At 37.4% G+C, this 16,344-nt stretch overlaps 3 protein-coding genes across 3 annotated transcripts; 1 reads left to right on the top strand and 2 right to left on the bottom strand.

The window, feature by feature from the left end:
- Positions 1-1,570: 1,570 nt before the first annotated feature.
- Positions 1,571-5,103, top strand: LOC140771759 (gluconokinase). The gene is made up of 4 exons (XM_073113425.1): positions 1,571-1,647; positions 1,806-1,848; positions 3,544-3,623; positions 4,470-5,103. Exons 1-4 carry the CDS (start codon positions 1,626-1,628, stop codon positions 4,895-4,897), a joined length of 573 nt encoding a protein of 190 aa, XP_072969526.1. The 5' UTR covers positions 1,571-1,625; the 3' UTR covers positions 4,898-5,103.
- Positions 5,104-7,782: 2,679 nt separating this feature from the next.
- LOC140772313 (uncharacterized membrane protein At1g75140-like) lies at positions 7,783-10,301 on the bottom strand. Its single transcript, XM_073114318.1, has one exon. It carries the CDS (start codon positions 10,020-10,022, stop codon positions 8,190-8,192), a length of 1,833 nt encoding a protein of 610 aa, XP_072970419.1. The 5' UTR covers positions 10,023-10,301; the 3' UTR covers positions 7,783-8,189.
- Positions 10,302-11,434: 1,133 nt separating this feature from the next.
- On the bottom strand, positions 11,435-14,529 carry LOC140768031 (acyl-CoA-binding protein-like). Its single transcript, XM_073108113.1, has 4 exons — positions 14,421-14,529; positions 12,496-12,613; positions 11,801-11,863; positions 11,435-11,685 (listed from the first exon to the last, which is right to left on the bottom strand). The coding sequence occupies exons 1-4, from the start codon at positions 14,526-14,528 to the stop codon at positions 11,612-11,614; spliced, it is 363 nt and encodes a 120-aa protein (XP_072964214.1). The 5' UTR covers position 14,529; the 3' UTR covers positions 11,435-11,611.
- Between the last annotated feature and the right edge of the window lie 1,815 nt (positions 14,530-16,344).

Here is a 16,344-nt window from a genome sequence, read left to right as displayed (position 1 = left end):
CCTCACCTATCAGGCACCCACCCCACCTTCATCCGATCGATCACCACTCATAGCCTCACCCCATGCGCCGCCGCCACCTCCTCTCTCTCCGTCGGCCTCCATCGGCAAGCCACCACTATGGCGCCACGTCCTCCTCTCCGTCAGCCTCCTCCTCGTCCATTCCGTCGGCTTCCTCCTCCTCCTTCATTCATCATCTTCTCATCGTCGCCTCCTCCTCCATCCGTCTCCGATTCCTTCGGCAAGCCGCCACCGCCCACGCTGCCACCGCCTCATCCTCTAATCAAGCCCGAGCTCGAGTTGAGCAGAGCCGGAGACGGCTCGCTTAGGCTCGGCTCGTTTACACCCCTAACAAAAGTTATTCCCCCTTTTTTTTCTCTCTAAAGGAAGCAAATAAAATCAAGATAATTTAACTCCCACGGTTATAAAATCATCACTAAAAGAAAACAAAAGTTGAAAGAGTAAAGAGGAAAACTCCTAACACACAAGTACACCCATAACTCTAATTTCTTCTAAGAATAAGTAGTTAATCAAGGGGTCTATTAGCCTCACTCTAAGTATGTGTAATTTTATTACAGGACTAATTTTTTTAGAGAACGAAAAGAATATTATCTAAAATTGCTTGGATGTTCCCATTGGGTCAACGAGCAGCCAAGAGTCTATTTCAACTTCAATCCAAAGTTGACAGATATTTCATTCATACCTTCTAAAGCCTTAAACTCACATTCACTTCGTCAACAATTATTTATTTATTTTTTTGTTATTATGAAATGCAAATCTTTATTTCATAATAATATCTAAACATCCTAATGATCTGTTTTTTAAATATAAATATTATTAATAAAAAATTACATCTTAGGCTACACACTAACCTACTTAATATCAAATCAAAAAATATTTATAATAATTTTATAAAAAAATATTAAAAAATTTATATTTTTCTTCTCCTTATTTCAATATATATAAGTGAATATAAGGAACACCATCTAGGGGTGAAAACGAGTTGGATTAACTTGACTCGACTCGTTATCTAACCCGATTCGGATAAAAAATTTCTATCCGATTCGGATACGGATAGAATTTTTGAAAAAAATTCGGATATGGATTTGGATACGGGTCGGATATATTTTTCGGATACGGATATCGGATATTCATTTACCCGCATATTTTTTAAATGATTTATAGTTTTTAGTTTGCTTATTTAAATAGTAAATATTAATATTGTTACTAATAATACATTATATATTATTTATAGAGATTAATTTCTCTGATTTTATATATTTTACATACAAAAAAATTATTTGTTGTAAAACTCATAATAATTTTATATTAATTATATCTAAATAAAATATTATAATTATTTTAAATTTAATCAATATCCGTTTAAGATCCGATGCTCTATCTGAAAATTATCCGTATCCGTTTAGTTAAAATACGATTTTAAATTTTGCTATCAGTCTCGGACTAAAAATATGGATCCCGATATGAGATGAGATCCGCATCCGATCCGTTTTCGCCCCTAACACCATCTCATCGTCTCAACCAAACGGTGATAATAAGTGCTAAAACTTATTCTAATTCTAGGATTAAACTACACTGATAAGCTCTGTTCCTCCCTCGTCGCTTCGATGGCCTCTTCGCATCTCCCAGGTCTAATTCTTTCTCATCTCGATCCATCTTTAGCAAATTTGTTTTCCTTTGTTAATTCTATCACTTGGGCTCTTCACGTTCTACTCCAATTTTAATACTACACTTGATAACTCTATCCTCTGTTTTTGGTCTAATCTCTCTCTGAATTGGGATTTTAGGATTAGCGATTGTGATCATGGGAGTCAGTGGCGCTGGCAAATCGTAAGAGAAGTTTTACTTATCCTAGATTTAATTTCTGCTCGAATAATTTGTAATAAACTAGTTTGCGTGATTATGGTGGTACTTCTTCTTGAGTAAAACCCTAATTTTCCCCCAATTTTATCATGATAGCTGCTACTTCTTCTTTGGATTACAATTATCATGGTGAGGTTTAAATCTTTTTGGCTCCTTTAAGGTTGAATAAGTTCCAGCAATGTTGCCTTGGTAGTAAGGAAAGGAGGTGTTTTGATTAGGTTTGGATTTTAGGTGAATGAACATCTTTCTCTCTTTCCTTTTTTCCCCCTCATGACCAGATTCTATGTAAAGAAGCCATTGGATACTTTTTTGAGAAGATAATTTTAATTTTGGATTCTGTGATTAGAGAACTATCCACATCCATTGCCTAATATCCACTTGCTCATGCCCAACAATCTTTTTTCCTTTGAATTAATGAAAGACTGCATCTCTTTGATGCTTTTCGAATGAGTTTAGTGATAAGTATTTCCATTATTTCTCCATGACTCTCTTTTGTTTGCACACTATGATCTATAGGAGCAAGGAGAACATTTCATTTCCTCCTCATCTTTAGATTTGCTACCTTCACATGCTAAATTAAACATTTTTCAGTTACTTGAAATGTTATCAAATTCTAGTGAAGTCTGATTGTCTCTGCTATCTCAATAGAAGGCGAGTTGACGAAATAAATGCAATATATGTTATACACACACACACACACACACACTCTGAGTTGTTATTTTTGAACAAACATAGGTTGAGGGTCATTGAGGGCTTGCCTTGGAACTAATCTTTATGTCTTAACTATCCTTTCAACTCTCCAAAGTTATATCTCTCTTTCCTCAACAGCAATACAGTTTCTGAATAGTGATGCAGTTCTCTTACCACCTCTATCTAACATGCAGTATGTACTGCAGTGTGCAGAATGCTGTGATTCACCTGTAGCCCTTCACCATTCTTTACTCCAATTATCAATCTCAAGGCCAATTCTCTGAAAGAGAAAAGATTTGAAGCCATTCACAAACGTTAGATAAAAGCAGACACTTATCCAGGTTCAGTAGTTTGTTCAGTTTTTGTACTCCAGATGAATTTTAAGAAGTTTAAAGCCTACTATACCTTGTCAATTTTATTCGAGTTATCTAAATGCAATCCTGTTTCCAATCCAGATTACATGAATGGTATAGCTAGGAGAACTGCAACATGATTATAGATACATTTAGTTCTGTCATATTTGGAGTCGAGCAACAGTGAAGAACTACGGAAAAAGACTCAGGCATTGTCAGTTTTGGAACATAAACGATTTCTTTAACATCTTAGACTTTTAGAGTAGTTAGTGACATAGGTGTTCCTTTTGAAAAGGAGTAGAAAATTTGTACTAGAAAAAATCTGGAAAACAAACACTTGGTTTACCTGAATTTTAAAAGATCTAGAGAAAATTTCACAACCAAAGGAAAACATATCTATCAAATTCATGGATTTTGTGTATTGAGATGGAGTTCAAGTTGGCCTTATTTTCCTCCTCTGTTTCATATTCTTCAAAAATATAACTGGATGAAGACCGCTTTTTATTAAAAAAAAATTGGCCATCTTTGGATATAAGCAATTTTTATTTTCTAATTATCATTGAGAGTCATCATTCTCATGGTTGAAATATGGTACTCAAGAAGCTAATGGCATTTACAGGACGGTTGCTGAATCGCTTGCAAATACATTAGGATTTAGCTTCATTGAAGCAGATGACATCCACCCACCAGAAAATAAAGGTACTTACAACAGAACTTGCTGCAAATCCACATAAGATTCAATGTGAGGTTTCATTGGAAGTTAGGGCTCAGAAGTTAGAAAAGGACAATGTGTATCAGATATCACATTCATTGTTCTATTGGTCATAATCTCTTTTTATGGTACTTCTACTAAGGTCATTTGAGTGCATCAAGGTTGTAGTTAGAAGAGAATGATGAGGGAAAAGTACTAATCAATATATCCTTTTAGAGGCCAATTTTGTAGAATAAAAATGATTAATTACTTGTGGGAAGTAACTGGTATGTGCTTCTAGTTGCATATGGTTTGAGTAAATATGCACTTCTTGTAAATGAATTAGAAAGTAAGCATCAAACTTTCATTTATGACTTCCTACATATCAGTTTCCATTTAAATAATCAAGAAGGGGGGCTTTTGCAATTTACTTTTATTTAGTTTTTCAATTTAGTATATAAAACTAAGTCTATATATCAATACACATTTTGTTATAATAGAGTGCAAATAATTTACATATGCATTAAAATATATTATTACAAATTAAAAAATCAAATTGTAAAAGCCCCCCTCAAGAATGTGATGTCCAGCAGAGCATGTTTCAGATAATGTATGATCTATAAGAACTAGTACAGCTAGCATTTGACAACCCTATTTAGATATTAATATTCACCAATGAAACATATCTTACTATAATTATTTGAGGCTTTATAGACCTCTACAATCATATGATTACTTGTTAAGCTTTTCTTTTCTGTCTGCATGATTTTCTGCTTTGCAAATTGAGTGATCTATGGAGACTGATATCACTCATAGGAGAACAATTTTAACCATCAAGCTTTTTGATGACACAGTGAAGATGAGCAAAGGTATTCCACTTTCGGATATCGACCGTATTCCATGGCTCGAAGCACTTCGTGATGCTATCCGTGAGAAAATAATCCATGGCGACAATGTAACCCTCAGTTGCTCAGCACTTCAGAAGAAGTACAGAGAGATTCTCAGAGCAGCAGATTCTGATTACAAACCCGCGGTGTACACCAACTGCAGGGTGAAATTTGTCTGCTTGGAAGCAGCAGTGGATGTAATAGCTGGTAGGATGATGAGAAGATCAATGGAAGGTAAACATTTCATGCCTGCCAGCCTACTGCAGTCTCAGTTGGATTTGCTTCAGATTGATGATGCTGAAGGAATAACTAAGGTGGATGCCACTATGAGTATTGAGGCCATTGTAGACTATATAGTGGCTCTGGTTAAAGGCAGGTGGATTTGTATGCAGTGAAGAAATGAAGTCACACTTAAGAGTTAGGAATCATGGGAGGTCATTCTTATTTCAAGGCATATTAATTTTCCCATAATTACTAGTTGCTATGCTTTCTTTTTTGTAAACAATGTCAGAGAGCTATTCCCATGAAATCTTATACTTTCTTCTATCATACAATATTGGTAACCATACAGTGATACAGAGCATTGACAGATAATAGCAGACTTATATCATTGGAAATTTCCATAGGCCACCCTCATCTAAAAGGTTTTGCAGTTTGAACCATCCATAAGGTGAGCAAAGGTGAGCAAAGAGAACCTTGGAATAGGCTAGACCCATTCAAGTGGATGGATGCTAAAAAGGAAAATTTCCATTACTTCAATTCAGTAGCTCCAAATGTACAGTTAACTTTACTATGGACAATGGTTAAGATGCTGAGAGATCCAACTTGATATTTATTCGAGGTAAATTACAATCCCTAAAACTTCGATTTCGAAACTTAAGCACTCAACACTCATATAATCCATGCACAGTTGTAATTATTAGCTAACTGGTAATGAGGTTTGAAAAGATTTAATTACCTCATAAAACACAATTACAATTTAATTCGGTCCAAGGAGGAGCTTAAGTGCTTAAGTTTAAAATACATAAGTTTTCAAGTAGAAATCGAGGCACAGTATGCTCATTTTACAGAAAAAGGCTTTTGATGGAGCATCAGATCTAAAAGGCTGGACAACTACATTACATCACACGTAAGGCTTGCATCTTGGAAGAATGGAATAAGAAATTTTCTTCCTGATAAGATTGACCATCTTGTTCAGGCAAAAGGAGTTGACTAAGTTGCCAACTTGATAAAAGAGCATAAAAAGAGTTGACTGACTGAATCGGTAGCCGATCAACATAACACTGTAAAAAATGTATATTAGGTTATCCGTACACCTAATCATAATTCAAGAATTATATCTCTAAAATTCTACATAGAATTGTGGCAAAACTGCCATAGAAAACAGAACACCTGGTTAGGTGGAATCCAATGCATTCATTCGCATCACACTTCCTCTTAATCAACAAGTTTAGACTAAGTCTTCGTACATCCATCTACCATTCATCACCATTCCATAAAGATCTTTATCAATATCACATGAATCTGATAGCAAGATTGCAAGGTGAAGGTGAAGAAAAAGAAGGATGATGAAATAGTTCAGTGTACAAACTGCCTGAGAACTGTCTGTATTCTACTGAGCAAAAAAGGTGGAGAAAATAAACTAATAATGATAATAAATCAATAAGCAGTTTTCAGTTTGGTTCAGGTATAAAAGTAGCTCAGATAAATTTACAGATAACTAGTCTTAGTATCCTTGAAAAAAGTTATCAATGATTGCTGTGACATAAACCTGGCTATTCCAACTATATTCAAGCCAAATACAGAATAAGGAATGAGGATATTAAGAGTAGTCTATATGATGCATAGACTTTTAGACCAAAATAACAAACAATCTTCAAATGGAACCAAGACAAATTGATATATCCTACTACAAAATAACTGAGTCTCCTACTACAAAAGTACTTGGAGAGGATATAGAGAGGAAATTTGATAAGTTACGAGATTTAATCCAAATGCTGCAATAGATTATTCCTATATAACATAAAATGTCATGATGAATCTATCATAAAATAATAGTTAAAGCAGTTAGAAACACAAGGAATTTGAATACAGACTTATTTCATTCTTGACATATCATAAAATAATGTCGGAAAGGAATGGTGAAAAATACAAATATGAAAATAATTACTTACAAGATGGCACCATCTATACAATAAACATATATTGTGATGTAGGGATAGGAAAAAGATTGCCCATTTATCATCTAACAGAGTACAACTTTTCATGTAAGTCAGTTCCTAGTCAGTTGGACATTCCAATTCAGGACTCAAATATAAGCAAATCTCAGCTTTTGAGTTGGATGCATATCATCTACAGAAATATGACAAAAAGATCTTCAACTTACACAGAGATAATAATCATCTACAGTTAGTTGCAAGTCTTGGTACATTAACATATGAAGAAATTTATCAGGAACAAGAAATATAGGTGCAAATGCAGGTTAGCAACATCAAGTAGATTCTCAGCTCCATGCTATCAATAATATAATGAAAGTCATATTTATCTTTGCTTTCATGATTCAGTATGCATTTATTAGCTTCAAACATATAGATGACAGGTGATTGAAGATATGAAAGTATATTTGCTGACTAGAACAATTAGTATGAAGAGACCTACTGTACATGAGTTTCTCAAAATTCATAAAGATTAAAATAAGGTACCTCTCCAACTAGAGATACTCTCTATGTCAAAAGAAAATCTCAAGCATGCAAGTAACAACCCACTTCTGCATATCTGAAGTGACATTAAAAAAACAAAGTTAGCATGAAGGAGAGAGTGGAAACTTGGAATGCAATTTGTGATCCTTTCTGTACCAGGGTGACCCAACTCATAAAATTTCTAATGCAGCACAAGTATTCAGTTTTGGCCCTCCTTACCAGAGTGGTTCTCCAAAAAGGAACACAGTAGTCATAAGCTAATTCACTGAAGAAAATTGACTCCTGTGCTCTTTAAGTGAAGAAAAGTAGGACTTAACACAAAAAAGAAGCTCGTAGGTAACCAAAACTAATAGAAGGTTAAAATAGAGATACTAAAATTAACTGAACACCATCAGGCAAAGTTTTCAGGGGCAAAGAACATACCACATGCATAACTCCACCAATCAAGTAGTGCCACTAAATGTTACAGTGCAAGTGGTAAACATTGCAAAATTATAAATAACATAGAAGTTCTTGCAGGAATATCATTGCAGTGAATCCAATAAAAAAATAGTCACTGCAGCCAAGTTGAGCAACTAGAGTGTTAGAAAAGAATAAATAGTACATTGATGTTTACTTGGAATCTGTCTACCTATATATTAAATGTGGCTCTGAGAGGGTACAATGCATTTGCACTTGATAATAAAGAAAAATAGTAACTTGCATAAATAGACAACAAAGATAACCAGATTTGATTATTGCAGGACCAACAAGCTATAATATGATAATTATAGTTAATAGATGTTGCAGAAAGTAGAGTTCCAATTTAACCATTGCGCGGTACAGATTGCATGAACTAAGCTAATGTCTCCTACTTATGCCTCCCTTGCCGCACCCTGATATTCTTACAACACTTCTGTGGCTACAATAACACATATCAGGATCATGGAAACCCCAAAAGAGGCCAAATCTTTAGAGGCACAAAATTCTACAGCCCAAGAGACCTTTCTCAATCAACATGGTCTTCAACAGCCTGGGCACTTTGAAACAGTGGCTCTCTTCTTTTTGGAAAACCCGTGGGCTCTATATTCTGCCCTCTATATTTTAACTCTGCAGATCCTCTAAAACTAGGATCTGCAGAACTAGGCCTAAATGGCATCCCTGATGTTGCACCATAGCGATGTGGCGAAACATACCTCCTCGGAGGAACTCTTAATGCACTTCCTCTCAGTCCCATATCACCTGTCCTCGAGCCATCTGCATAAGCTCTGTCATTAGCTGCATGATTCAGAAGACTCCCGGGTGCAGCAGCTCCCGATGCATTAAAAGACTCCTCAGGCATCCACCCCAATGAGTCCTTCTTCTTCACATAGAACTGCCATATCCCAATTAGAAACAAAAGAAACAGTAGAGCAGGACCGCTCCAAACCACGGCGCTACTCTCCACTTTGAACACTGGAAAATTTGATCGGTATATCGCTATATAACCATCGCCAAACCCCAGAACTACAAGTTTTTCACGGTCTGCGGCTATCAGAGGCTTCCCAATCGAGGAACCATCAGCAGCAGCAACTTCTGGATTCACAAAAGAAGACTTGATCTCTTCGAGGGTTGCCGAGAAAAGCGGTCGTGGCACTCCGACCCTGCCGTAATAGTGCGAGGAGATGTTGTATACAAAGACCTTGTCATGGCTGGCCACCAAAAGATACCCTTTCATGGTTTGGATTGAAACAGGTCGATCGATCTCGCCTTTCCTTATAGCCCTCACACGGCACTTGAGATTGGCAACGTCCCCAAGCAGGATAACATGGACCAAATCGCCTCCGGCAGTGAACCCATATGCTTTTGACCGCTCCGACGAATCAAAGGTGTAAACTTTCGGAATGGACCCATTGAGCCCCTCGCACTCCGTCTCCCTCACGGTCATCGTGCGGAGGTCAAGAGATGCGGCGCCGGCTTCTGTCAAGAAGAGGAGCCGCTGCTTCATGAAAGCGAGGGGCGGGCCAGAGGAAACAATGGCAGTGCCATAGAGCGTACCATTCTCAGTGAACACCCTGATCCTGCCACCGCCATCCGAGGCGAGGATGTAGCGGTTGCGACCTACAACGTGGACCTCGAGGAGCGCTATGGGGGACGAGTCGACGCCGCGGACGAAAGACCGGGAACCAGCGAGGGATAGGGTGAGCCAGTCGTCGTTGCTGGCGGCGGATTCCGAGAGGCGGTGGGCGGCGATGGAGCCATCGGCGTGGCCTGCGAAGAGGAAGCTCTCGTTGCTGCGGGAGGAGAGGTAGGACATCACGGCGGTGACAGGGGAGTCGAAAAGGGCGGGGAGCTCGAGGACGACGTCTCCGGCTGCGGAGAAGATATACACGCGGCCACGGGAGTCGCCCACCGCGAAGTACTTGCTCAAACCGTCGAGGTCTTCATACGGAAGCACGGCAGCAGCGGCGGCGGAGGCAGAGGAGGAGAGCCGTGCGGCCGCCGCGAACTGGAACCGCTCCGACCAGGAGGTCTTGTGCTTGGTCACGGCGATGCCGGCCGGCAAGCCGGAGGAGTCGCCGGAGGAGATTGGATCAGGAACCGGCAAGTGTTGGGCGGATCTGGGGAAGGAGGAGCAGGCGGAGAGGGAGGCCTCGAGGGCGGATAGGGTTTTGGAGAGGGATTCGACCAGCGTTTCCATGCGGCGGAGCTGGGATTCTTGGCGATCGAGGAGGGAAGGAGAAGGTGAAGGTGAAGGTGAAGGTGAAGGTGAAGGTGAAGGGGGATCGGATTCGACGGAGGAAACGAAGAAGGGCATGGAGAAGGGAAGGAGAAGGAGGAGAAGGAGACAGGCGGCCGACATGGATGAAGCTAGTACGAGAGGTCAAGAGGGGTTTTTCCTAACCTCGAGACTTAGATCTTCACGGCCATTGAGGAGCTTGGGATCTCAAAGTTTGGGAGAATTAGGGGTTAGGGTTAAGCGGAGGAAGGATTTGGGAGAAGAGAGATCGAATTGGATTGAGGAGTTTCCTTCTCTTCTGGGGAGCGGGAGCGGCGGAGAGAGGGAGAGGGAGAAGGAGAGGGAGAAGCATAGCGGAGGGGGAGTACGAGAGAAACCGGGGGTGGGGTGGTGAGGGATCGGGTGTAAACCTCTGAAGTAGGAAAAGACGGTACGCCGTGGCTCACGAACTAAAACGTGGACGCAATTACGTGGCCCGGCCCGTGCCAAATCAAACACTAGCCCAGCTTAGCTTTGCCTCTCTCTCTCTCTCTCTCTCTTCTTTCTTTGGAAGAGAAGAGATAACCCAGTAAGCAGTAAGCAGTAGTTAAAAGTCAACTTCTATTTTTTAAAATCGTATTAAAGTTTTTAAAAGTCAAAAAGCTACTAGTCGCCTTATGTTTCGAATTATTGAGGTTTTAATTCTTTTTCGTTTATTTGTAATTGGATCCTTTAAGAGTGTTTCCTATCATTTAATGAAGTGCAGAGATGTGCCAAATTATAAATAGAGATTTGAGTACTCAACATTGGAATCCTTAGTACCTCTCATCATATGAACTCTGTTGTGCTTTAATTTGAACCACTTCACGTCTATATTTATATATATATATCTATATCTATATAAATACCATTTAGATGGAGGGAAAATGGTATTGTGTGCTTATTTGTTGAAAATAGTGAATGATTTAGTTAAAATGCTACATGGTTTTGGTTTCTTTTGCATCAAGCAAGACAAACATAAATGGATTGAGAAAAAAAGAAAAAGAAAAAAAAAACTTATTAGATCTTTGCAGCCATTCATGATGTGTTGACAATTTGGCAACAAGATCATTATGATGTTTTTTATAAAAAAAATTTATTTGATCATTAGGGCCTTGTTTAATTTAAGACTAAACTTCGAATTCGATTAGTTAGTTTTATTTCTTAATTTTAATTTTAAAAAATATTTAGTTACTGAATTAGTTTAGAAATTCCTAATGTGTTCTTAAACTCAAAAGCAAACATAACCTAGGTGTTTAATTGCATCCGGTGGTAGATTTATTCTTGGCATTAAAACAAAGATCTAGAGAGTTATAATATTTAATCATTCTTTATTAAATTCATTAATAGAATCTCAAGAGATCAAATAAATAATATAATAGAGTCATATTAAAGATATTAAATATATATATATATAAAAGGTGTTTTTCTTTTTCTTTTTCTTTTCTCTATTTCTGGCTCCCTCTCTCTTCCTTCCTTTAGCTCCTATTAAAAGTTCAATTCCATGCAATAAGAGATTTGATGACCAAGATAGAAGTCATTCACTGAGTGACATTAAATAGATAGCATAGACATTAGACAACCACAGAACATATTAAATCCATAGTTCATAGTCCATAAAATAAATACTGATTTGTTTGATACCACAGAACATATTAAATCCATTACTTGAACAAGCTGTTAAAAGCTCTGATTCAAGCAGCAGCCTCTTCCTGCAACTGCTTCACCTTGGTGATGTAGTCATTCATGGCTTCCTCCTCTGATTTCCCTGTAAGTGTTATAAAGTTTAACAAAAGAAGATCATGTATGATGCCTGGGTGTAAACGAAATATTAAAACTTGGATAGAGATTAGGAAACCCAAGAACTAAGAATTGGCTCGCACCTTCAACAGCCTTCCAAGCATCCCATTTAGCTCTGTCCTTCAGGTTGAACATGCCAGGCCGGCCTGCGAAAAGAATAGGAGTTAGGCAAAATTTCAAACTAAGGAACTTCTTTCTTGCAAGCAGATGATAAAATTGTTAGTAGATGCTGCATAGTAGCACGGCAAGGATTGGATGATGGTCCAGGATAAGCACAAGATATACAATTTAATGGTTTAAGAATAGAAATTATCCTATCAGAGAAATAACAAGTGAATGCCAAACCATCGCTGACTATTCTAGTTGCCTCCAACAAAAAAGAAAAATCTAAAAATGTTTAGCCAATGAACGACGAGCTATTCCATATGCGGAGTAAAATAAAATATAAGTTAGCCATAATACTATGTGATCATCACATTCTGATGCCTAAGAAAAACTTTGGAGAAAGAAAAAGTGAAGTACTGCTATAAATCTTTAAAATGAGGGTAGAGGAAACACAATATGGAAGAATAATAGAATAGAAGCAGAGATATGTTGCACTGCCTATCACATTGAATAGTGAAATCAGAGATGACTGCAAAGAATAGTCTCGAATCCTGGCAGACACAATAAAAGAATAACTTGATATGAAAATGAGAAGTGCAGATGTTTTTGAATTCACAAAACCTGTAAGACATTATAAAGTGATTTTCCAAATCAATGAAAGTGCAATACATACTGGTATTCACTGGTCCAACAGTTGCTTGCTTGAAAAGTCCATAGAGGATCAACTTGTTCTCATTGCTAGTACTTTCAGGTAGGGTTTTGGCTTTCTCAGCATATTCTTCAAACTCTTCCTGCAACAAGTGTCAGAAAAGGATTGATCAATGATTATTGCATAATCATTTGCAAATGCAGAAATAAATAAATAAATAAAAATCTCAGAATTAATATTTTCTATCCAATAAACAAAATGTTACAACTGTTGCACGTTAATCCCAAGTTTTAGTTATATGCCAAAAACCATATAGTACATCAGATGTCTTGGAGAAAAGATGTTCCAATTTATAACCCCATAACTAATCAACAAGAACCAAGCACAAAAATGCCTACCATCACTGCACAAGCCCTTCCAATCCAATATAGAATGACTATAGGGCACAACCTCAGTCAAGAAGGGTCCAAGGAAGATTAACAACCCATCTGACATCAGCCATCTAGATGTTACATCAGATTCCAACCAAAACAACTTAGCCAAAACCAGGCTTACAGTAGAACTAAGTAGGCCCCAGTTGGTAGAGTAGAAAGATCTAACAAAAAGGCAGCAGTTTACAGACCAGAAACAAAACCTCAAATTGTTATATACTTTCATGAGAAGAACATTGATCGAGTCCGAATCTTTGAACCATGGCCTAAAGTGTATGATGAAGTGATAAGCTATTCATGTCTAGCTTTCATGAAACAGTAATTTTCTATTACAGTTTTAGCTGTTCGCACTAAAGGCATGGTGGTTGTGTCTCTAGGTTAAGCAGATAAATAGTTAAAAACTCTCCCATGTCAAATAAAGAAAGATCATATTAGGACCATTCTAGATTGCAAAAGAGTGAACCAAATGATGGATTTGCATCACATGTTTTCCTTTCCATTACAGTCACTACTACTGCTATCCCACATCCTGGAACACTACCTAGTGTACAATTTGGGCCACTTTAAAAGAATCTACGCCTGATACATTAGCTAAAATGACCCGCTAATTTCAGGAACCCTCATGCAACATCTGAATGCAAAATAAATTTCAAGCATATAAAAATCTTTCAAATGAAACTTCCTAATAAAAATGGGCAATGTAAAGGAACAATTTCGTTATCCTTCCATGACGCAACTCATAATTTATCTTTCTCTAACAGTCTTTCTCACATGCGACTCTAACTCTAGGATGTCAATTTGAATGGAAACAATCATGTATGGACTATGGAAGGAAATGGACAAGATTCTTAAAAGATGTTTGTAAATCCAATTTACTACTTCTAATTTATCCTAAATTAATGAATGGTACCTTCATGAAAGAGCAATCTTGGAGCTATTTTGGGACCACATAGTCGTTTTGTTTTCTTTAGACCAAGATCCAAGTGACTTTATGTACTAAAACCAGTACACCAAAGTGTGGTAGAAAAATGGCCAACGTATCACAACCTTCCTCTGATAACTAATTTTGACGATAAAGTACGCGACTTTCAAAAGTAAAGCAAGTAACTTTTTCTTTTTTTTTAAAAAAAAAGGGCAAAAATAATCTAAATCAAATGCACTAAAAAATTATATAAAAGAAACTCGATTTATATGACAAGATCTGCAACAAAAGGGCGGGCGTTTGATCTACCACATCAAAAACATGCAAACACAGGAAAAGATTCGGATCAGATCATCAGGATACACACAGAGGACAACATTTCGCTCCCAAACTACTCCGATCTAAGCAAATCCAACCAAAAGAAGTAAACTTTTCGCCAAAAACCACACCGATCTGATCATCTCGCCAACTCTCCCGCTAAAATTTGCCCGAAAACAACAAAAAAATTCACAAGCAAGACGAACGATTCGAATAAGAAAAACGAAAAGGAGAAGCGGATCGTAGGAGTAATTAGAGATTCTGAGGAGAAGATAAACCTTCAAACCCATCTCTTCGCTTAGTTTTTCTTCTCTTCCTCTGCTTCTAAAAAGGCTATGGAGACGGGGAAGATATAAGCTTGCGTTTATATAGAGGGGAGGCGTCATTATCGTACGATCGTTCGTACAAACGGCTCTATGCGGGACCAAGATCCACCGTTGGAATGGTAGGAATAATTCAAATCGGATCGTTGATTAGAACACCTCTCACGCGATCAGTTTCTGTCAAGCAATCGTGTGATCTAGAGAGAACAGGAAAGAGCAAAGAGAAACCTATAAAAGTCCGACACGTGGCTGAATGGTTTGAATTAGTTACTTGATTGATTTGACTACATAACGAAATGGATTCTAAGAAGTGTCTCTCTTTTTTTGGCTCAATTATTTATATCTGCTGAGAGTCAAACCTCTTCGCGTGTTAATTTTGACTTCCAAACTCTATCGAAATCCAAATAAATTACGGAGTCAGCAGCAGCTCAATTAAATTCTCATCTTAAGTTGTAAAAGGGATCCATTTTAACAATAGCATTTGAATCAAATGAGAGTGGCTTAATAGGTTAATCAAACAATTACTCTAGATTATATATTTCATCTTAATTATCCTTGTGATAAGATAATGAATAGGACACTAATAAATTTGTTTTGGATTACTAGACTAGTAAAGTTGTGTGCCATCTAGTTGTTGTCAAAGTATTTATATGGGAATAAACATCATTGGGAGTAATCGAATTAGACTTTGTTCACTGCTTGGATTCTTCTTTCCCTGCAATCTAGAGATCTGATAAGTCATTAGGCTCTTAATGAGCAGCAATGGAGCCAGCCAACCCACCCCTATCATTTCAATCAGTTTGGGTAACAGAGAACAGTCACTGTCACTTGAATGCTTTTGTTTTAATCTAAAGAAAATCTCCAACTTTTGAGTGCTTCTGTGTCATTTTGCATGTCCACTTGGAGATCTGACTACAAAAAGAGCATCTTTTGACTATCTTGTATCAGATCTCTCTCCTCCCCTCTGTCTTGTTATATTTTAATATGAGATAAGTGGGTAGTTAATTTGGAGAAAAGAAAATAATTATTTCAGTTGGGTGATTAGTAGTCAGAGACCACTTATTTTGTTCTCGGAGTAGAGTAATTCAAAGGTTAGTAGTATGCTCATCTCCATACAGGGCATAATCATAACTATAAATGAAAAGGTATTCAGTTATTAAAATATTAAAAAAGAAGGATGGATAGTTTTTATATATATATAAAAAAAGAAGATTTAATGTATTTTTTAGATTATTTTAGAGATATTTTCATAATGTTTTCTTTTTCTAGTGGTCGATTAGATCTCACAGTATCGTTAATTTTATTGTTTTATTCTAGAAAGAGATCATACTGTTCTTCCTCTTATTCCATAAACAATCTATACTCCACCAGGGTAGAATATTCCGTAAAGAATAGGCCACCGATAGAAGATGATACCTGCTCCAAATCTGACAAACTTTACGGCAATCAAAGAGTAAGTGGATGTGGACATTTCCATGGAGCAGCAACGCTGTGGGGAAAAAAAATAGAATAAAAAGCTAAACTGAGCTAAGAAGATTGCTGTGAGGAACTCGAAGTAATTAATAGAATAGAATTCACCACAGATGTACGTACACCAGTTGCAAACAAGAAGAGGCTACTTCAATGACCATAGGAGATCTAAATAAAGCAAAGATATGTTACAGTAGTTGAAGGAAATCTATAATGCCGACAGGGCTATCTAGGATTCCAGGTCAAAAGAAACATTTGATTCTTTATGACAGAGAGGAGCATCAATTAAACAAAGAAAAGGATCGCATTATTAATGTCGGAAAGGAGAATCAATCATTTCTAAGTGAACCAGCATAACTTTGTGAGCAAATGCATCTACAAGCAGTAAATTCCGTAAGAGTTGAATCGA

Source organism: Typha angustifolia, chromosome 2 (genome assembly GCF_048772165.1).
Source record: "Typha angustifolia cultivar Huaian chromosome 2, ASM4877216v1, whole genome shotgun sequence".
NCBI lineage: Eukaryota > Viridiplantae > Streptophyta > Magnoliopsida > Poales > Typhaceae > Typha > Typha angustifolia.
Note: the sequence above shows the minus strand (reverse complement) of the source record. Positions and strands in the feature narration are given on the sequence as shown.